Source organism: Marmota flaviventris, chromosome 3 (assembly GCF_047511675.1).
Source record: "Marmota flaviventris isolate mMarFla1 chromosome 3, mMarFla1.hap1, whole genome shotgun sequence".
NCBI classification, from domain to species: Eukaryota; Metazoa; Chordata; class Mammalia; order Rodentia; family Sciuridae; genus Marmota; species Marmota flaviventris.
The window spans coordinates 47,239,354-47,263,621 of NC_092500.1; the positions used below are offsets into that span (position 1 = coordinate 47,239,354).

At 31.6% G+C, this 24,268-nt stretch overlaps 1 protein-coding gene across 5 annotated transcripts in view; it reads right to left on the reverse strand.

Annotated features, from left to right (window-relative positions):
* Positions 1-6,196: 6,196 nt before the first annotated feature.
* Positions 6,197-24,268, reverse strand: part of Cnot2 (CCR4-NOT transcription complex subunit 2) — a 100,837-nt gene continuing 82,765 nt past the window's right edge. For all 5 annotated transcript variants that reach the window (XM_071609684.1, XM_071609681.1, XM_027923430.3 and 2 more), the window contains 9 exons: positions 22,468-22,593; positions 20,598-20,722; positions 19,560-19,680; positions 19,316-19,472; positions 16,134-16,195; positions 15,995-16,044; positions 14,098-14,198; positions 12,597-12,741; positions 6,197-7,339 (listed from right to left, as the gene is read on the reverse strand). In XM_071609684.1, coding sequence (XP_071465785.1) covers positions 7,253-7,339; positions 12,597-12,741; positions 14,098-14,198; positions 15,995-16,044; positions 16,134-16,195; positions 19,316-19,472; positions 19,560-19,680; positions 20,598-20,722; positions 22,468-22,593 — 974 coding nt within the window. In that variant the 3' untranslated portion in view covers positions 6,197-7,252. The remainder of the gene's footprint in view (positions 7,340-12,596; positions 12,742-14,097; positions 14,199-15,994; positions 16,045-16,133; positions 16,196-19,315; positions 19,473-19,559; positions 19,681-20,597; positions 20,723-22,467; positions 22,594-24,268) is intronic.

Below are 24,268 nucleotides of genomic sequence, written 5' to 3' on the forward strand. Positions count from 1 at the left end.
GTTTTTCTCAGTAGAGTAATAAAACTTTCATTTTGAAAAATTGAGGTGTAAGTTTTATGTAATAGATAACTTACTTTATACTTGACGAATACTAATCATTTGAAGACAGTTACTTAAAACATTCAAAATAAAAAAAAAATCTTAAGAGGGGAAATATTTAACGACTCAAAGGCAGCCCATTTTTCATGCACTGTTACATATGGTAATTAAAACTACATCTTAAAATAAATGTTCAGTATGTAACAGATTTAAAGGTAGCTTTGAAACATTCTGGCTGCCCCAAATCTTTATTTTTATACACAAGAAGCTGGAACTATTTATGCCATTCCCTCATGTAATGTTTTCTTATTGAAATATATAAATTTTGAAAAATGTTTAAAAGTTTCTATTATAAGTTTATGAGTACTGAGACCTGAGTCTAAAAAAGAATCAAGCAGATGCAGTCATTTATGGACAGTATATCACCCTTGAAATTTGAGGCACTTCTTCCAAAAATGTTTGAAGAACTCTTATGTGTTGTTATAAAAAGTATCTTAAGCATGCACTAGAGAATAGATTAGCCTGAAAGAAAAAAGAACTTTACTGTAATTAAATTATGAGGTCAAAATGTCACTTAGGCCCCCAATGCAAATTACCAAAGCATTACATTTAAAGAAATGCTTATGCAAATTAAGATCTGCTGTAATTCATCCTGAAGAATTCAATTTGTTTTCCTCAGCTAGTACCCTCAAATGTAGTTTAAAGGAATTAACACTTCAGGGATAAAGTCAGACTCATTTCACCTGACAATATGTCAAAACATATTTGTGTAATGCAGGTGCAAATCAGGCCTTAGAAATAGATTAGAACACAGTTTGAACATTCTAGATTTAATAAGATAAATCTTGTGAGGAATGAAAAGTTGGTTTTACTATATAAAACATAAGTTAGCTAAAAGTACTTTAGTGTGTCAACTTGTGATCATATATTATTTATGTAATAATTTAGGTTTTCAGTATAGGAAATTATGACAATTCTGACCATTTTGAGTTTCACGACATTTTCAAAAAGCCATTTAAATGGACAGAAAATTGATAAGACATGGAAATGATAAGCTTTTTACAGAGCCCTATGAATAGAGTTCTTAAGCATTAAAATATTGTCAAGTCACAATGTTCACAACTGGACAAATTCAATTAATGAGTATATTGATACTGTATGCAATTGCCGTTAGCAGTTTCTATGCATACAAACCTACGTAGGTATCTTAGATACGGTAACAATATTCCCAGAAATATAGCTGAGGTAAAACACTTGTTATTTTAGAATGGATCTAGCTTTCCTCTTGCTCTGCTAATAAATACTACTGTAATAACATGGTCTGTTAGAACACTAGATATTTTAGGAAAAAAGCAAATGAACACAGGAATTATCCCACATTAACTTGGTGAGATTTCACCAAAACCTTTTAAGCTTTTATTCTAGTTAGTACTTTTATAGTAGACAGAGTGAATTTTAATCGTGATTGATAGCTCAGTAACTTCAGAAATGATCTGTGATATTTGCTAGCCTACATGTCTCTGGCCTCTTTCTAGACATTTGAAAATCAGTGTTTGAAGGTGGGTACTAAAAAGGACATTTATATATTCCCCAGTGGGTTTAGGGATTTAGCTCAGTGGCAAGATGCTGGCCTAGCACGTGCAAATTTGGTCCTTAGCCCTGGAAAAAGAAAAAAGAAACAAATAAAACAAAACAAATATATTTCCCTAGGTAATTCTCAGTACACTAACTTGAGAATTATCTAATTAGAAGATACTTTTGATTGAATTCCTATAGTTATTGCAGTCCGAATTGAGCCTTTTATAAGCCACATTTATGATCAAATTTTAAAAATAATACAAATATTGCTCAATCTAATTTATATGATCACTGTCACAGCAGAAAACAGCAAGTTGCACACTAATACACTGAACATTTCAGGCTAAACATTTACCTTAAAATTTAACAAAAACTATTGCTTCCTTTGAATACAGAACTAAAATATGCAACTGAACAACACTGGTGAACATATACACATATTTTAGTATTTTTTCATATTCCTGTTCCTAATATCAAAAATGGGGGGAAAATTAAAATTGACTAAAGCTTTTAATTTTTAAATTTCTTTCCAAATATAAGGCAGTGATTTTAAGTAAACCATACCCATGACTCACAGAAAAAAAAATGTGCTTTAGGTATACACTTTTAAATAGGTACTGTGGTGCACATTTGGAATCCCAGCTACTTGGGAGGCTGAGGCAGAGGAGTATCACCAGTTGGTCAGCCTGGGCAACTTAGTGAAACCCTGCCTCAAAATAAAATAAAAAGGGATGGGGATGTAGTTCAGTGGTAGAATGCTCCTAAATTCAATCCCCAGAACTGCCAAAATTAAGTGTAAACTTTTTTGCCCTGACATTAGTCCCCAGCTTCAGATCAAGAGTATCAACCTGTCAAGAGCTGAAAAGAGCTGGAGAGAGGCCTGGAATTTATCAAATCCAACTTTTACTAATCAACAGTCATGTCAGTAACAATTCTGAGTTTCCCAGTTTCTGCTGAAGCAGTGTTACTGACAGAATCCTTACTTCATGAAGCAGGTAGTGCAGTGGGACAGCACCTTAATACAGAACCGTAATCTCTGAAGTTCCACTTTTTGGTTTTAAGACATGCTTCTCTCCTTAATAAGTTCTTCATATATTACCAGACAGTTATCATGTATATCCCCCTTAGCTGCCCTTTGTCTCTTCTTCATGCTCTACATCTCATCAATACTAAAATGCACATTCTCCTCATGAAACATTTAAAAAAATAACTGGAATGCATTTTGAAACTGGTGGCTTATTATAGTTTAAGCAACCTTTTCTTCCTTAGTGGAACATAAATTGATAATTGTTGAAATTGTTGGCAATTAGGTTTGCTGAAATACAATAATTATCTCACTTCCTTAACTTTTTCAGTTAACCACAGAAACAAAATCATTCAGTTCAACTTCTTACCTTAGGTAAGAACACTCTTCAGCCAGTCTCTCTTTGGTTGTTTTATAAAAGTTGAGTCCGGTGCCTTGCACAGCAGCTAATTTCAAAATCTTATTATGGGGCTGTGGATACAGCTCAGTAGTAGAGTGCTTACCAAGCATGTGTGAGACCTCCTGGGTTCAACCTCCCCTACCCCCCACAAAATTACATGTTACTTTTAAATATTTGCATTGAAATCTCTTATTGGTCCTTTTTCTACTCTTTCATCACACAAATTAATATGTCTTTCACTGACAGTTCTTGAAAAGACAAATACTAGGTCTCCAAAGTTTATTCTCTAATGACAAGTATCCCTAATTCCTTTTTGGTGGGTAACACTTTAAATTTTGTAAAATGGAGATACTAACACCCACCTACCTTATCAAGCTATTCTTTGAACAGGACACAATAATTAAACATTCAGTATATTGCTTGGTAGCTAGGAAGCACGCCACAACTCCTTCCCCTTTGGCTAATGTGACAGCTCTTAAAACACAGCATTCATACTTGACCTGACATTTCAGATGTGTATTTTTAAGACAGCAGGATCCCCATGTTGTTTTCAGCAGTGCATTTTTCTTAATATAGCTGAAGATTACACTCATTATTTTTAGTAACAGAATCACAATTGATCTTAATTTACATATAAACAATGTTAAGCCATGTTATAGCTAACACCCTCCATTTTTATTTTCACATCAAAGCTATATCATTATTCTGATTCACTATACCCTACTTGATTAAACGTAATACACCATGCTTTTGGGTTAGCTTTAGATCCCAATTTTGACTGTTGATGCATTTATGCACTTCATCCCAGATGTGTCCTCTATTCATGATATGATCTAATTCACAGGTAATGCCAGTGGGCAAGAAAAGTTGGGACATGTCATTGGGATCTAGCTTTTAGAAAGTAAAGACAGCTCGACAAACATCTGGCTTATCTCATTCTCCACAGACTTTTTTTTTTTTTTTTTTTTTTAAATCCCCAACATTAAGAATGGAACCACAAGGGACTCAAGAATGGTAGGCAAGTGCTCTACCACTGAGTACACCCTGACCCTGCAGAGACTGCTAATGGAATCTAGTTAGTATGTATTTCTGCTTCTTCTTTATAAACTACATAGACAAAACATGGTTAAGAAAAACACTTAATACATCTGTTTCTACACACACTTTTAGGTTTTCAGCAACTGTTTTTGCAAAATTGATGTTATTATTAATGCAAATCTAAGTTAAATGAAATAAGTGATTCAGAGCCATGCTCAGATGCCTTATATATTATGGATAATGGATATAACAGAATGGAAGATATATGGTTTGTGAATGAAAGAGGATTCAGAGGAAGAATCGATTCTACTGTAGAGAGGAACATTTGAAAAATTTTGAAAATTAGTTGATGCTTAAAAATATTCTTGCGAAAATGAAATTATAGTAAAAGTAAATTATTTCAAAGCCCAATGTTTTAATTTGTACATTTTATTTTCAAATTGAAATATCAAATTAAACCACTCAGTGAACAAATATTAATCAAGCACCTGCTGGGTCCCGATTTCAGTGGCAAAAAAATAAAAGACCAGTTAAATGGTTGGCTTTATTATAAATACTGTAAGAACTTAAATAAACTTTGTTATAAATTAAAATTCATTTTATCTGAGGAAAACTATTTGTGCAATGAAAACCCCCAGCAAATGAAATTCAACCATATAAATTATAGTACCACTTCAAGAAATACCAAATAGATTAAAGGACTTCCTTTTACAACTAAATAGAGCTTTTGTTTCCAGAAAGCCAATTATAGTTTCATCTCAAAATTTATGTAACAGTGTACAAATGTATTCAACTAGCTATACAGGGGAATATGAACAGAATTAAACCTAAGAAAAATCATAAATTTAGTAAGTTTAAGTCAAATCCTGTACATGTACAAAGAATTGAGTGTTGTATTAGTTTAATATAATATTTTAAAGATTTTAAGTATAATTTTTAAATGTGTATTTGAACTCAATAGGTAACTTCTAATATCAACAAGTTATAAAAATTTTGATAATCCAGGATATAAAAAACCCCAGAAAACTGGAAAGTGTACACTTAATGTCTACGGCAGTTAAAAAAGAAGGAAAAACACAACAAATCACTTGATACGAGCTGTCTTCATTATGAGTCATATAGTCCCAATCATGATCATGTTTCAGCTGAGACTTTATGTTTTCATTCATCAGAATAAAGATTCCCTCCCATTAACTGTGTTTTTCTTCCTATTTATTTTTTATGGTTATGTTGTAAAAGGTACATTTTACAAAACAAATTATTATGAAAAGATGTAATCTTTAAGGAAACTGCTTTGTAGCATTTGATTCTGGTTTATGTCAACTATGGTAGGGTTTTATTTTATTTTATTTTTGCACAATAGTTATGATAACCTAACTGCCATCTTTCCTACTGAGGAGATGCTTTGGTTTAATTCTGAAAAGTAAAAAATCCTGATATTTTTGTCAGTTTCTAATATCTCAAAATACATAGAAAAAGGTAAATTTTAAGTCATTTTTCATTCCTGATACAAAAACACATCAATGTCATAAATGTTTAATTTTCAAACAATGATTTGGTAAATGTCAATAAACGTTCACTCTTATAGAAAAATAGGTTAAAAATGAAAAATTTAAAAATTTAAAACTCACTGGCTTTTTTCTACTATAGTTCTGCTTTGGTAGCTTCAGTCTTTAAACATTTTTAAATATAGTATTTATATGAGAAAAGAATTCATCAACCCATAAAAATGAAATATCCAGGCCAGCAAACTGAAGGTAAAGTCTACCCCACCTTGCTTTTTGTCTTACCTTAATTTGTGCATTACTTCATAAGATAGATCTCAAAACTCTATCAAATTCCTCAGAGAAAAAGTGTTCCCATTGGGCCCCGAGAATATTCCGTATGCTGCCATAATCCACTTTTAAAAGTTTTCTCCAGTTAATCTTTTTGTCTACATTTTTAATCTACAAGTAAAATGGTTTGCTATGGTTCTATTAAATTATTTGTTGAAAGCTGCAAAAGACACTTTAAATTCAGTCATACCATTCAGTTTGATATTTGCAAAACTTGTTTTCCCTCTAATTTTCATGTTGAAGAAATAATTTCACAATTTAAAATCAAAGTCAACACTGCAGTGAGGAGAGCTTTTCTACTTTATTACAAAGAGAAGAAGCCTTTATGTGGTCAGAAAATACAAGATTGATCTTTTTTTCTCTTCCTATGAAACGCTGCTGTTCAAACAGCCAGAGTGAATTGTCTCAGTTCACTTCTTTTAAGTCCCATCACATTCACTTGGGTATGGATGTCCTTGGCTGCTGAAAATCTGGCCCTTTAGTGCACAGGGCGACAAAGTCCCCTGACCAGCAGTTCCAGAATGTCCCATTTTCATATATTGCATCCATGCACACCTCCTAAAAATGAGGTACAGCAGGGCAAACATTTTCCAAAATAGATGTCATATATATAATATATACACATTCGTACATACATACCTTTATTCATGTGATGTCCAAAAATTTAAAAAAAATGTACACATTTATTACAAAATCGTAACAAAGACTGGACAGTGTTTTGCTCATTCTGGAAAGATGAAGCTCAGTAATAACACAACCCTGGAGACCATCCAGAGATTGTGGCAATATCATTCTTTTAAACAGTCAGATATTCTTGCATTAAGCTTGGCGAAACTGCCTTTCAAAAACAGAAGGGGAAGTAAAATGAAGGAAGCAGACCTTGCTCATCTTTCCAAATGAAATACGAGAAGGATCTTCACATAAAAATGCACAAACATTTGTTATTTTATTACCAATAGTGCTACAATGAACAAAGCAAATTTTGTGGTCTAATTTTGTTGAGTCTTTTGTGGGTTTTCTTTTTTACATATAAGAAACTAAATGGTAAACTTCTGTCAGTGTACTTGCTTGTCTTTACAGACCCAAGTCTGTCTGCTGGCAAAAATGAAAATAAATGAAAAAATTCAGACCCTGCTCAAACTAGAGAAAAACAAATTACAAATTTAGTTGTTGGGCAGCACATAATTAGTAAGGCAGGACCTCAAATGGTGACCCTTTACGTAAGCCAATTGCCAGATCCTCAAGGAATTACAACCAGGGTGCCTGAGCCACATCAGTTCTGCAGTTATGTTGAGTATTGTGCTGAGACAGCCATACCCCAAGAAAAGGGAAGTCTTTTTAGAAGGCTTGTTGAGCAGGGTTGTAGTTGAAGGTGGATGGCAGATGAGGCCGTTCTTCTAATTTATCATATTCCAGATGGAACTCCTACCAAAAAAAAAAAAAATCATGAAATAAATGATTTCATCTTTTTGATCTCAAAATTTTATCAGAATACATTTTACCATATGAACCAATTAAAATAACTACAGAAGAATGGAAATACAAAGAAAAATGTGATTCTATTTTATAAGTACAAAATTGTAGACTTTCTGCATCTAAGTTGAGACTATTCATGAACATTTAGTAAAATGTTATAAATTTGTACTTAAAAGGAGAAAAATCACTAAACATTTAATGCAAAGCACTGAAGATTATAGTGTATTTAAAAAAAAGACCATTTCATACTCTCAAAAGTACAAAAACCTAAAAATTTACTTTTTGCTCATGAAAAAGTTCAAAATGAAGATTTTTCCTATTTGTCTTTATCATGCTTTATTTTAAACAAGTAAAATTCTTCTAACTTCATAAAAATCTGAGGAAGACAGTGACCTTAAAACTCACACTCCAGAACTTCCCATTTCACAAACTCAAAACCCCAAACTGCCAAAGCAAGACAGTACTTTTGCTGCAGGCATATCCGATAATTAAATTAGATTGTTCATTTTAAGCAAACTTTCAAAACTCCATGAGTTTTAAAATTTAAGAATGGTAATTTTTTCAGACTCCTTTCCTCCATGCTTAAAGAACAGAAATGCAAATATAACTATGTATACTGAGGGGAAAAACAACAAACACCTCTGCAGCTGCAAAAAACAGACACTCTAAAATTACTAATACTATAACCTGAATTTAATTAGCACAGACTATCACTACATATTTCCATATAAAGATTCTCTCAATATGAATTATATATTAAAGATTAAACTAGTGACATTTGCAACCATGCGTTAACATATTTTACCTGTGTCTAGTTTCAAACTGATTTCATAATGAATGTTTCCATTATTAAAATGAAAACTGAAGTCATGTAATCAAAATTTCAGATATAGAATCACGTATTTAAAGTATATTACAACTATAGACAAACCACTTACACTTATTAAAAGCCTAGTATGTGCCAAAGCTATAATTATTAAAAGCCTAGTATGTGCCAAAACTAGAGACATGGCTAATTTTATCCCAAATTTTTATATTAAACTCAACAGTAGATATTATTTTCACTTTGCACCTGAGGAAACGAAGTTCACATGTAACTTACCCAAGGCATATAAGTGGAACTCCTAGGATTAGGATCCAGACCCATGTGACACCAAAGCTTTTGTCTTTTCTAGTGTAACACATTTTTTAAAATATGTTTAGCCCAAGTTCCAAAACAGATTTACTTCAAATATATCCAATCCAAAAGTAATTTTGAAAAAAATTATTTCATGATATTAGTTTATAAAGTAAGAACACTGTTGTGACTCTGGCTTTTTAAAAAGGTTCTTTTCAGATGATTCATAGTATGAAGGTTATTTGCTTAACAGTAAAAACTAACAAACACCAAAACTACCACAGCCACAGTATCTGCCTAATGAACTATGGTAGCTGCCTTTCGCTCTTCCCTACCCCTACCTAGGAACTAAAAGATTTTTATTGTTTGACTGAAGTTGATTATCCAAATTAGTAATTTAAAAAATCATTTTTTAAAATCATTCTTTTCAAATTAAAACTGGCATATTAGTTTTCAAAATGTATAAAAATGCATAAAATTTTAAGTTACATAAACTAAAATTTCATTCACACGGATGACCTACAATGAATTATTATTAGAATTTAAACCAGGCTAGTTTTATTAGTCTACATACATTTTTACCCCAACATTCTAGAAAAAGATTAGTTTAAACCTAGGGAGCATAAATATTTTAATAATTAAAAATATTTAATTATTTAATAGTATTCAATGGATATTATACAGGTCATATTTAGTCTTCTATGTATTTTCTCCTTTTAAAAATATATAAAGCTTAAACACATTGCTTTGGTTCACAAATCTTAAGTTGTAAGATCTCTTACATGTTTGTAAAATGTATACATATAACTACATACATGCACATCTTTGAACATTTCGTAGGAGCAAGAAATTTGTCTGTACATTATTACCTAATGCTTGCAATAGTGCAAAACTCCTAGCAAGAGTGTAATTAACATCTGATAAACAAAACAAACAAACAAACAAACAAAAAAACCTTTATTCATTTGCTTTAGGAACAGAATATTTGCTTTTTAAGTAACTTTTTAATGACTTGGTTTTCCCAGTAATAAAATAAGGTTATATACTCTCAAAAGGTTATTTAATTCAAGCAGAAATGAAATTACACACTGGATTCAAAGGAACCAAATAAGTAATTATTGCAAAGACAATGTTACCAGTGATCTAATTATATAGAGACTTATACTGTATGAATGTTTCCAAAAATTCTCACAAAATTTTGGCTTTCTATTACTTAATAAATCCATATTAATTTAAATTTTAGGAAGTAGCAAACTATCTTAAATATAATTATGAGTAATAATTTTGAAGAAAAGCATATATTATGAAAATATAAAATGTACTAATATGTATCAGCAAAATTAATGAAAAAAACCCACATGTATATCAAGCAATGATAAAAAAAAATCCTTAGTGTAACAAATCCTATTAGATCTAAAGATGACTGGACTAAAAGAATTTCTCAAATTTTCAAGTCTTTAACTGAGAAAGAGAGGCCGCATCACCTAAAAATTCACTGTGGAAGAAATTCTTTTAAAATTGTTTTAAAAATGTGTTCATTAAGATTATGTATACGCTATTTGAATTATCACAATATGAAATTAGTGAGACGAGTAATTCTAGCAAAATTATATAGGGTGATATCATCATGCAAGTGGCCAACAAATTGTTAACTTGAGATTTCTTAGAGAAGAATAATATTTCTCAAATCTTACTTTCCCACTTAACAGCTAAAATTTTTAAAAGTAAAGACAAAAGCTCAACTAAAAAGGATATCAGATAAAATAAGTCAAAATTAGTTTTAACTATATATACTGTATGTATTATTATATATACTTAATATATATTTTAGATATAATTTTCTTTAACATTTATCTGAATGATGAATTACTTTTGTTGGAAAGTTAAAAGGGCTCTATATTAATGTTTAAGTTATTTCTGAATATTTAGCTTTACAGGGAGAACTTAATTATGGAAAACTAAATTTCTCACAAAAGTTATTTTCCTGATACATGTCTAACTAAAATTTAACTACAACTACACAGCTGTATATTGCAAACATTTATTCCTTTTTGCATATATAGGCTTGAAATTTACAATGATACTGAGCAAAAAACTTCAATTATTTACAAGTAGAATATTTTCCCCTCCCAAAACACCCTCTCCCCCATAGTATCCCTTAATTCGGAATTAAGTGTGGAGCAGGACCAGTGTCATATCTGGCATAACTTGGGAGCTTGTCAGAAATGCAAATTCTCAGACCACCTAGACTTACTAGATCAGAAACAGTCCACGTATGGCTTAGTAATCTGTATTCTGAAAAGTCAGCTAAAGTTTGAGAACCAGTGACTTAAAAACAATCAGTTACAATTTTTCCATGTTTGAAAGAATGAAGTAGTAAGCTATCACAGTGATGATAAAAATAATAGCAACAAAACTGCCACAACTACTACCATGTATCAAATACGATGACTATACTCATGATATATATGTATGCATGTCTGTGTGTTAAATTGCATTTAATCTTCATGACAGCCTAGAGGAAAGCAACATCTACATTTTACAAAAGAAGAAATAGGCATAGAAAGGAAACTTGCACAAGGATAAAGCATGAATAAAAGTTAAATTAAAATACATGACATGGCCAGGTGTGGTAGTGCACGCCTACAATCCCAGCGACTCAGGAGATTGAGGCAGAAGGATTGCAGGTTCAAAAATCAGCCTCAGCAACTCAGTGAGGCTATAAGCAACCTAGTGAGACCCTGTCTCAAAAGTAAAAAATAATATGGGCTGGTGATGTGGCTCAGTGGTTAAGCACCCTGGGGTTCAATCCCTGGTACCCACCCCCTCAAAAACAAACAAAATACATGACATGTAGGCTATGGCTTTCTGAGATAACATACTTCTTAAATAGGTAAAACACATAATGTCCCATGTATTATTTTTTAATTTGCACAATTATTTCCATCCAAAATGTTAAATCATACATTCTTTTGGAAACCAAGATATTCATATTAACTTTAATATTTAACTCATTTAGTATATGGACTTGATTTGAGAAGTAAAGAAATCTGAAAAGAACAATAAAAATAAGGTTTAGCCTGCTGTATGTTTTTTATTTTGGTGTTTTGTGTTGGGGTCACTTCTTTTTTTGATCCAAGTTCTACATGAAATCTTGAGATATCAAACTTTTTTGTTATATATATATATATCTGTTAAGCATTTTAAACTGTTTTCTTAAAATGTAAGTTATCAGTTTACTAAAGCTGATTCAAAACCACAAACCAACTCAAAACTAATAGCTAAAACATTATCCAAAGAACTGATTGTGAGCATTGTTTGTTTAAATTTTATTGGTTTTAAGTAAATTTAACTACTGAGTTTACAATCCTAAGAATCATTAATAGAAAACCAATTCAGGAAAATAACTGGTGAAATTGGATAATACAGGCTATATTCTTAACTGAGTAGACTTAAGTACACACAAGGTAGTGGACACATGTGAAATATATGTTTACACTGATGGAAATTTTGCACATGGGACAGTTATAAGGGCATTTTCGTGAGGCAAAAGTTGCAAAACCAAAATAAAACAATCAACTTTTCCGCACAGCCCATTTCCCCCTCATATTTAGCATAGTTGTCACCGAAGTAGTAATGGTTAATCCTTGCAATTTTCTTCCTTTAAATGATTTGCAAATAAACATTCATGTATCTTTACCATAATGAGTGCAAGTATAAAAAGCCTTTTATGTACTCCTTTTAGGGAAATCTCATCCTTGCTTACAGTAACAATAACATGAAAATACATGACTTGTCCTGTAAAAGGGTATCTTTATTTTACAATTCATTAGACAAAAAAAAATTTCAAATGTTATAAAGTCTTGTGCAAATTTACAAATCTCTTCCCAAGTTTACCTATTATAGTGAAATTAACTCTTTTTACATTGTCCTAGAGGTAAAATCAAGTCAAGCACGTAGAGAAAAAAATGATGTGGGTAGATCTGGCACATTATTGGAATGGACATATTGGTACACATAAACAGAATAAAAAGCACACTTCTTTTTTAAAGTCTAGATTTACACAGTTGCACGTTGAAAAAAATATACCTTAGCTACTTTCCTCCAGTTAAGACAGTCAAAGAAGTAATATGTTCCCCTCTCGTATGTATTGGTTTTCATTGTTGGTTCCATGCCTGGTGCTCTGGTAATCCATACTCGTTCTTCTTTGTGGTATCTCCAATCACGATTAAAACTTCAAATTTTAAAAGAAAAGGGTAATTATTTCCTGTGGCTCACATCAAACATTTCCTATATTTTGAAAAACCTTTCTCAGAAAAAATTACACACAAAAATATACATAAATATGGATTCTTCTTACAAGGCTTCTGAGTCTTTATTGTTACTAAATACAACACTAATGGAATATAGAAAAATAATTTTTAAATTTATCCAGAAAGCAAATTTATTACTAAATCCCATACCTTTATTTAACGAAAGTTAATTTTTTATGCAAACAAATGAGATGTCAAAAGTCCAATGAGTAATAAAAACTTGGGCAGACCAAATAAAGATTCAACATGTTCTAGAAACTTCATTCCTGACTTGCTCTTCTGAACACTCAACAGAAATTGAGATGTTTATTATTGAATTAAACTTTTAAATTGATGTAATTTTATAACTATGTTGAAAACAATATCCATTTTGAAAAATTTAATGATTGTATTACTTTATTTTTTTAACTCAAATATTATCAATCCTAAATTCTCAAAATCTTATTAGAGTTCATGCAAAAACTAGTGAGGATTTATACAACTTAAAAATTGTGGAATAATCAGAATTAGTTAATGTCCTCCAAAAGGGACATTAAAGACTTCATGTAAATAAACACTTTCCTTCCAACACAATGAGGTAGTTTTTAGACATAAAGACAACAATGGCTAATTATAGATGGATGAGTCAATTTACTTATGAACAAATTAAAGGAACAAATGATAATTCCTATTTTATAAAAATGAGGGAAAATGGGAAATTTCTCTCAATTGAAATAAAAACTTATACAATTCATTATCAACACAGTCATTTTAAATACATTTTGAAGTATTGGATTCAAGGCCATTTATAAAAACATAATTAGAAAAACTATAATAATGTGGTCCTTATGATAATACTAGGATAATATGGACCTTATTTTATAGCACTTCAAAACGCACAACAAATAGGCACAGTGCCTTGCCTATATAATAATCAACAAATGTTTATTGGTTGATGAAATTTGGTTTCTAATTAATATATGTGGTTCCATAAGGACTAAAAAGAACCACAGGCATACCTTATAATTCATACATTTAACAAAATGATTCACCAAATCTGAGTCAAGTTGATTGTTTTCTTATAAATTTGGCATTATTTAATTGTGAAATTCTTTTTATGTATACGATTATGAAGCCACGGTAATTATATAATTTCAATCTAAAGGTATTTTATTAAATGTAAAAATAAATTTATTGATAAAGATTTTTACTCAACTATGGCATTATCATTTTAAAAAGTTTTCGGAATAGTCAAGATTCACTATAATAAAAAAGTGATTAAAAAACTTTCAACATACAGCTCTACTGCAGCTAAAAGTTGTAATACGTCTCCTCCATTCATGTAATAGAGATAGAAGAGAAGGTCTTCTCCATATCGACCAAGTTTTATTGCAGCCAGCTAGAAAAGAAAAATTATTCTGAAATGTTAAATAAATCTAAAATCTTAACATATAATTGCTATCACTGACGTTAAAAAAAAAGAAAAAGAACAAAGATCTTAAGATACACAGAAACTTATCATTTCATAGCAGGTAACTGGTTTACTCAAATGACAACAATTATGTCTGTTACTTCTATTTGATAATATCAATGGGAAAAAGCTAAATAAAAATTTCCAAGTGAAACCAAATATTATCATCTCACTACATGGATTTATTAATATCCAATGTGGCAATAACACAAGAATATTGTGCTCAAAGATCTAGAACTTAAATACAAGTCCTAATTCTATGACCACATTCAAGTTATTTAACATCTATGAGCTTCGGTTGCAAAATGTGGAAAAAGACACCTACGAAAGTTACTAAAAAGTAAATGAAATTAAATGAGTGAGGGTTTATGAAAGAATCATGTATACAGAAGGCTTATAATAAGTGTAGACTGAATCTATACCTGACAGTGATTCACAAATCACTTGGTTCTGTTTTCAGATGGGAATACAGAATTATGATTTAAGTGACTGAAGAATGACTATATTTCTCTTCACAAGGTAGAAAATAACCAGTCACCAAACTATAAGTGAGTTCAACAGTCTCAAATTTTCAAATTAAAATAAACCTTAAAGGCACCCCAAAACAACAATAACAAAAAATGTGTCTGTTTATCTGATGTTTTACACCTAAGTGTTTACTTGGCTGTCACACATTCTTGAATGTTATTTTTCTCCCCATTCATGTGACCCCTGTTCAGGTGGCGGTTACCAAATGCAACCGATTTTCAGCATTTCTCAAACTGGTCTAAGGAAATGTTCTGCAACCAATATGTAAACTGGAGCAAAAGAGTTCTATAGTAGAGATGACAGAATATCACAAAATCCACAAATGAAAAATACCAGCACTCCCTGTTATCATAATTCTTGTTTTCCATGTATTCAGACACTTAAAAGACATTTTGGGATATATTTCTCTCTTTATCTGCCTGTCCACAACATCAATATCCATTTGACCATACAACTGTGTGGTACATAATCAGAATGCTGTCATTTAAATACAGACACACACACACACACTCTCTCTCTCTTTCTCTCTCTCTCTCTCTCACACACACACACACACACACACACACTTCCATTAAGTCATCTTTTCACAATTTCAAAAATTTAGATTTCATTTTTTTTCATTTGAATTTTTTTCTAATGGAAATGAACTCTACCATTTTCTTTCTTACAGTGAAAGAAACAGATAAAAACTGTAATCTGTTAATAATTACTTTATAATTAGAACTGTAGGTAATTAAAACAAAGTAAAAGAAAAAAAAGCCAAGGTCATAAATAATTTTAAAAGATGTACAGTTGTTCCATTAAAAAACTGCACCTATGTACTATTTTTAAGAAAAACTCTTTCTCATGGGTAAGGCATAAAGTAAAAATATCAGAAGAAAATTTATCAAATTTTCCACAAGTTTATTCCCACTGAATGTGGTTATGGTTACATCCTTTTAATAACTGTGAGAAATATTTTACCAGTCCTAACATTGTTTTACTTTTAAACTACAATCTAGGACTTTATCAAAATATTAAGATCATAAACAAAAATAGAAGTAAAACTGTCATATAAGTTGAATGAAGATACAAAAGCATATCCCCAAGACCACTGTTAATTATTTTAAAAATATTATGCTGTCTAAACTGAAAATCGGCACCTGAAAAATAGATAAAATTCATGCTGACTGAGTAGAATAATAAACTACACTCACCTTATCCCTAATGTGAATGTTCGTTAAGTACTCAGATGGAACATGGAAGTCTGGATAATAGAATGAAAAAAGCCTTATTAACTGATTCTCAGTTATAAATATCTTTCAAAAAGTTCTCAACATAAACAGCTTCTCCTACCTATGTCTTGAGGTCGACAAGGTGAAGATGCCCAGGGTGATGCAAATTTGGGGTAGAGATTTCTGAATAAGGGGGGAAAAAAAACCACTTTGAAATCCAAAGTAGAAAAACAAATTTCTAATCTAATTTCACAAAAACTAGGAAAAACAGACCTCAAATATAAAATGACCATCTTTACTTCTAATTTCTTGGGTTTACTATGACTTACACAGCAGAAAACTGAAACATATATCTATACATATGAAAAATACAGTGGGATTGCTTCTTTCAGTATTCCTGTAATAATATAAAAAAGTTATCACAATATTTTAAAAAAGTATGATTCAAATTTCCTATTTTTAAGTGACTTCAACTAAGAATGCTTTAAATTCATCAATATTATGCCTTCAAGTTAAATTACTTTCCCATTTATATGAACCTCCCACAATAGTAAGAGCAAATTTCAAATTCACCAAATATTTACTTAGTACCTATTATATGTCTGGCACTGCTTTAGGTGCTTGGGATATATAAGTAAACAAAACAAAGATTACTGACTATATAAAATTTACTTTCTGATTAAGTGTGAAAGATTAGAGATGTAAAAAAATTTAGGATAATATATAAATAACCCATGTTAGGGGAAGAGAAATGATTGCATAATTAAATAGGGTGGTCAGTTTAGGTACCATTGAGAAGGTCAGATCTGGACAAAGACTGAAGGAGATAATCATATTAACTACCAGGTAGAAACTGTTCTAGTTAGACTCTTCTTAGATCAACTAAGGCAGGAACATGATTGAAATCTTAGGTATAGCAAGAATGCCAGTGAAGATGGAACACAGTGAACAAACGAAAAAGCTTTTGAGGTAGGGTTTGGGGAGACGAAATGACTAGGCAAGATGTTGTAGGGCTATAAAAATTAGGGGGGGGAGGGGTTAATTATAATGAAACCACAAATCCTTAATGGGTACTGAGTAAAGGAATAACTTAAAATAATAACTTAACTTAATAAAATAACTTAAAAGGATTGTCCTGGCTGCTACAATATTTAGAAACTAAAGAATTGGGAATACCTGATAATTGGTTAACAGAACAGCCAGACAATAGAGGATGGATGTTGATTCAAATCAGACTAGTAGCAGTTTAAATATATACATAATCTGATCACAAATTATGTATATATTTTGGAAAAAGACTAGATATAGGGTACAAAAGAAAAAGGGAAGTTAAAGATGATATTAAGCTTCTGGAAGTATAAACCAAGATTAGGAAGGCTACAGATGCACTAAATCTGAGCAAGATCATCTCAATAATATTTAATTGAATCTGGAAATCTCAAGTCCAGGAGAGAAGCTGGAGAGGGTTCCTCAATATATATGGTATTTAAAACCATGAAACTGGTCTCTAAGAGAGTAAATAGATAAAAGAAGAACACAAAAAGGTCAAAAGAGAAGGAGGTATCAGCAAAAAATAAAAAATAAATAAATAAAAAGAATCAACCAGTGAAATTAGATAAGAATTGTGTCTTCCAATTCAAGGAGAAAGAAATTCTAGAAGAAACCACTGAATTTACTAATATTGGAGGCTATTTGGTGACCTTCATAAGTACAGTTTTAGTGAAATGGTGGGGACAAAATCCTGATGGACAAATTGGAGAAACAGGCGATTATTCTGAACAGTTTTGCTTTGAAGAGAATAAAGAAATAGGACATAAACTCAACAAAGAAGGAGGCTGGACCAAGACAAGATTTCTTTTTTAAAACGGGAGAAGTAGTAGTATATTTGAATGCTAATGGAAATAATTAAGTGTGAAAACTGTCATATCCTTGAATTTTCAAGAGAGTGTTAGAGTAGAAAGTAAAACAGTAAAAGATAAGAATAAAGTAGTTGCAGATGGCAGTAGAAAGTGCCCATGTTCTCTTTTTTTTGGTACCAGGGATTGAACTCAGGGGCACTCAACTACTGAGCCACATCCCCAGTCCTACTTTGTATTTTATTGAGTGATAGAATCTCACCGAGTTACTTAGTGCCTTGCTTTTGCTAAGGCTGGCTTTGAACTCACAAAACTCCTGCCTCCGCCTCCTGAGCCACGGATTACAGGCATGGGCCACTGCGCCTGGCCCCATGTTCTTTTTTGATTGATCCACCCTCCTTCTTAGAAAAGTACACATAAAAAGCAAGGTCATCATCTGAGAGTAAGGACAGGGAGAGAAGGTATTAGGGGTTTGCAGAAATGTAACATAGTTGTTTAGAAAAGAAAAAAGAATAGACTAGGCATCTCAGGTATAAGTAGATCTGGCAAAATTAAGGATCTGCTTTTGAGGTTTGGCCATAATGAAAGGCAGTAAAGTTGTATGACTTTACTCTGAGTTCAGCAGCACACTCAGGAATAGAACAGGCAGAAAAACGACCAGGCTGTAGTTACATGCAAGTGTTAGAAAGTGAAAGAGGGGCAAAGAAGTCAAGGGTATATGTAAATGAACAATTATGACTGACCACAGCATTTAATCAATGAGAAGGAAATGAGTTCACAAAAGGGAAAGATGGACAGGTATACCAAGGAACGGTGAAAATGTATAAGAATCAATGGATTAAAGGTCCCAAAGGAGTAGGCTGGGGTTGTTGCTTAGTGGTAGAGTGCTTGCCTGGCAAGTGTGACACAACTGGGTTTGATTCTCAACATCGCATATAAACAAATAAACAAAATAAAGGTCCATCAACAACCAAAAAAATACATTAAAAAAAAAAAAAAGGTCCCAAATGATTATAAGAGTTATAATACTAGAGGGAGACAGATAGAAAACAGAAGTAATGGTCAAAGCATAACAGCATCACTTAAAATGATGCAAAGACTGTAATTATTAGCAATGACAGATCAAAAGGATAACGTAAGGTGTGGCTGAAGTATGAGAAAACAAAGTTTTTGGAAAAAAGACGTTCAAGGAACCAAGATTTCAGGATTTTTTTAAAGGATCACATATACATCTATAATAGTGGACCCAATTATAAGAGGAATAATAATACAGATGACGATGAATCAGGTACTAATATGACACGAATAACCCAAAAAGTAAGCAGGTAACAGTAACAATGAATGTCAGCAAAAGATATAATTGGTGATACGATAAAAAGCTACAAGTTTAAGATTAAATAGTAGAAATATTATACACAAATGTGAAAAAAGAAAGAAACAAACTTACTCAGGAGAGTTCAGATTGAGGCCTAATGTTGTTAAGTCACTTCCTAAAGCAAGATGTACCATTCCTGGGTCTGTCTCTGCTGCCCTGATAAATGTTAACAGGCCAATCATTCCAAATTGGTCCGTCACCATTCCTTGAGGAATGTTAGTAACCCGACCTGGATAAGAAAAGTCATTTTTATTTGTGAGGAAAAAGTAAAGAAAATGCATTTTATAATATCTTTGACATATTTATAGAGTCCCACCATCAGGTAACACCTGGATCCCTTTTTTCTGCTGATTATTATTTTGTGTTGTTGAACTTTTATCTCCAGGGAATTTGGGTCCATCTGTACTTGAAGTTGGCTTGCCAGATGTATTCAAATTCTAGCATGAAAAAAATTAAATGTGACATTAAAATGCTTTAAGTACATACATTCACGTCAGTATATTAATCCCTTACTATTCATTCTTTACCATATTTAAATTGGTAGTACATTTTTACCTGCTTTTCAAGTTCTACATGAAAATTCTGTTTCCATAATTGTCCCATGTTATATGAACAAATCCCATATCATCCACATTTAAAGATTTAATGGACAAGAAATCCAGGGAAAATATTCTTAACTATGTTGGATCTTAAATCAATGAGAAAAACCCCTCTCGGGCTTCTGCTTTGAGATACACTATTAGTTACACTCTTCGATATTTTCACTTAGAAGAACTAAATAGTACATTACCTAAAATATCACCAAAGCAACCTCTAAGACTAGCTAGAAACACGGACTTTAAAAAAGTTAAACTTATTAGAATTCTTACCCAATCATCTTTTTTATTATTGATTTTAATAATATACAAACTCCCGTCACACATACAAAAGGCTATTTTCAGTGAAATGTGGAACAAATAAATACATTTGTTAAGGCAGAAAGAAGCTGAGTTGGCTGAATCAACACAGGTATAAAAATGTGTATAAAGATTCTTCAAGGAGAAAACTTACTCAAGAAAAACACAGCTCCTTAGAAGGCTATATTATCAAACTTCATGGGATCCAGCTGACAGGGACTACAATAAAAGTCTAAATTAACTCTGAGAAGTTCAACAGAAATTTGCATACCTATATGAAATAGGAAAAAAATAGGCTATCTTCTAAGTTATAAAGCTTTACTGCATTCTTCAGAAGTTAGGTTATTACAGATATTCAAGATAAACAGTTTCGTAAAAGTATTTAGTAAGTAACTGTTAATATAAATCTGAAGGGAAGAAAACTATATCACTCACATATACAATTCTCAGTTACTTACAGATTTACTGTCATCATTACTTGATGTTGGATCTTTATAGCTGGAACCAGGTAATGCTGGAAAATCTTCATTGTGTATTGAGAAGTCCTGGGATTGCTCATTTGCTGGTTTTGTTACCATTCCAACTATGTAATAAAAATAATCCAGAGAATTGCAATTGATATTCATTATATTTTGCTACATGCTATAAAAAGTTAACTTTCCTCATCATAATATACCACAAGATTTTTTTAATGTTATGAAAGCATACTTCAAAAAACTAGTAATCAGGACAGCAATGAAGAACTAAATTTTGGTGTACTGATTAAGAATTCAACACACAAAGTAATGCAAGGGAAATTAGTGGGTAATCCTGTAATTCTAATCTAATGCCATACATAGGTTCTTAAAAATATGATTTGATATGATATTGGTAAGGATTATTAAAATTTTTTGTTTAAAAACGTGCTTTAAATATTTGGCTAAATATTATAAATACTAGTTAACTTTCAAATAAAAAATGAACAAAATAAATTTTAAAAGAACATGGAAGTATTCTACTTGAAAGTAACTTACAGAGTGAGCAAATTGCAATCAATTATAAAACAACTCCATATTATTTCAGATTTTCTTGGATTCCATGTTATAGATGTAAAACATGCAAGATCTGGGAAATAATCCTCCCACTATACATGGCATTAGTCGGGCCCTTATTGGAGAACAATATGCAGTTTGGGGCTCCACAATTCAAGAACAATATGGAGAAACTAGAGATGGTCCAAGAAGAGCAACGGGAATGATTAAAGGGATGAAAAAATGGACCTATGAGGAAAGGTTAAAAACATTAGAGTCTCAACTGAGAACTAAGCAGCTAGGTACTCAACTTCCCGGACAGATCAATTTTTGGAAGATTAATTTAGAAACTTTAGAATATGAACAATAAAACTTTGCCTTTTTTACATATTCTGAAAGACACAGAAATTGTTCTTGGTTGATAATGGGAAAAATATTATTAGTTCTACTTTAGAATAACTGATGAACTGATCCCTTTTCTAAATGCATTGTTTTGCTCTTTGTCTCTATTAGGAGTCTTCCCAAAAGGAACCAACTATGTGGCAGAATATGGGTATACCGCCATCACAGAATTTTCACGCCAAAACTGCTATACTGTTGTTGCATGCTTCCCTCCCTTTATTTTTATTTAACTTTTATTAGCCAAATCCTTTATCTATTAGCACAGTGAAAAAGGATGATGAAGGGTATTAATGATGATCAAGAGTCTACATAAACTATTATATATTCCCTGAACAGTGGTTCTCAGTAGGGGTTATTTTTTCTCCCAGGGGACATTTGCCAATGTCTGGAAACAACAATGATTGTGGGGGCAGCTTGTGGGCTTAAGGCAGGAATGCTGCTAAACATTCTATACAAACAGGATAGCACATCCAAATCCCCTGTCTACAAAGCATTATTGAGTCCAATGTCAGTAGTGTGAATGTCAAGAAACCTTGGTTTAAAGAAACATCTTCAATGTATAGACATTCATTTTTAATAACTAGGAATATACGCTTTTGAAAAAATGTGGGATCAATTAAGGCAAGTTTTAAAAGGCAGACCACATAGCCACTTAGGTGAATGCAGAGATATCAGCAGAAAATAACTTTTGAATAACAATAAGGACTTCCTTTTGGGTTTCTGTACAGTTTTACAGTTTACATATTCTGAAAGACACAGAAATTCTTCTGTGTGAATTCTGACGAAATTATACTAACCTGATTGGAAAACACAAATATATATGTATTTGTGTTTTCCAACACACACACATGTATACGTACATATGTGTACATGCAAAAGAAAGTTTGCATTGGCCATCATAAAAAAGCTTAATTACCATATGGAGCTCTTCCAGCCAAAGGGTTTATTAATGGAGTTGGGTTACCACTTCCTTCCCTTCTGTTTCGGTCTGCTAATGCTGGAAAATCTGAAAGGTCCAATCCTGTCACATTTTCACTTCCATCTAAATAATAAGAAAGAATAATATTTATTGGTTCCACAAACATTTAAACCAAGATTGTAAAACCCAATCACAATATAAATTGAGACAATAGTGCCTTGTTCCTAAATAATGCAGAGCACTGTATTAGGTTATATGGAGGTGCTCAAAAGATACTTGTGGAATGATTTCATGAACAACTGAGGAAAACAATATGCAACCAGTGTATTAAAACCCCAAATCCTGGAAACCTAAGAGAATATGGAGTGAGACTGTATATTATTCCCCCCGCTGGAAGATGGCAACCTAAATTTACAGCTTATTAGCTAACAAGAGGGAGATTGTTGTAAATGATATCTTCATTGTATTTGGTGGAGGTTTTATGTGGAATGCTTGGGAGCTTCAGTTACACACATATGTGACAATAAAATTACCTCCAAATGGCTAGAAAGAGACTGGGGGACAGTGAAGAACACCTGAGGACTTCTTCCCTGTAACCTACTGGTTTCATATACAAATATGCGTGTGTGTGTGTGTGTGTGTGTGTGTGTGTCTGTTTATTCTGGGGACAGAGGTATAAGTAGGATTCCCATGTCTGGGGAGTTACTAGGAAACAGATCGACCTCAGAAGTTTGTATTACCTATTACACAGTAGGCGCTCAATAAATATATACTAAATATATGAAATTTATTTTTACTCATTTAAGCCAGTCTGCTTCCTTTAAAATTAAAATTTAACCCAACTTTTCTACTTTGCCTACAGTAATCATCTCTTGATTTTTTTCAACTTTTAGTATTCTTACAACCTTTATTTTAATTTTTGAAGAACCTAATTTTCTACACCTCCAATTCACCCTATGCTACCGCTTTAATTTTTATTTCATTTTTTTGCTTTATAACTATTTTCAAATTTTTGCTATTATCAAATTCATTCTCATTTTTCCCTGAATTTTGTAATTAAAGGAATCTCAACTATTACCTTCGATTATTTTGTTTAAAGAAAAAAAAATACTCCATTAACACAGGTGATAATTTAAAACTACAAGGGTAAAGATAAATGATTCATACCCCCATCATTTAAAAATTAGTTTATAAATTTTCAACTAAATATACTATTATGTGAACAAGACAATAGAAATTTTAAAATTACATATTGTTTCCACTTATAAAATAATATCTTAAATTATCTGATTACACAATAATTACAAACTTTGGATATATGTTAACTTTTAATATGACTTTAGGACTTACAAGATGCAATTCAAAATTGCCATTATTTGAGAATATATTTTAACCTAAAAAGTTAATAAACTCCCAAATTTGTATTTTTAGGGAAAAACTTGAAAATAATTTTCCCACATTAAAAACACTCAGTTAAAAGAGAATTTTAAAAAGAATTCTAAAATTTTATAGCAGTGTACAGAACCATAATTCAGAATCTAAGATGACACTGTCAGATACACTGTTACTTTATGTTCCATTTGTGGAAAAACCTGACTGAACTGTGGCATGCAGCCTAATTTCACAGATAATTATAATATAAAAATATGTACATTTTAGAAACACTGAGATATAGTACTTTGTAGTATTTTAACACCTTGAACACAAAACCACCACATACCAATGCTGAATTTGGAATTTTTTTCAAATGATTTAATCATGGTCAACCTATGCTGCTGAGCATACATTAAAATTTTTT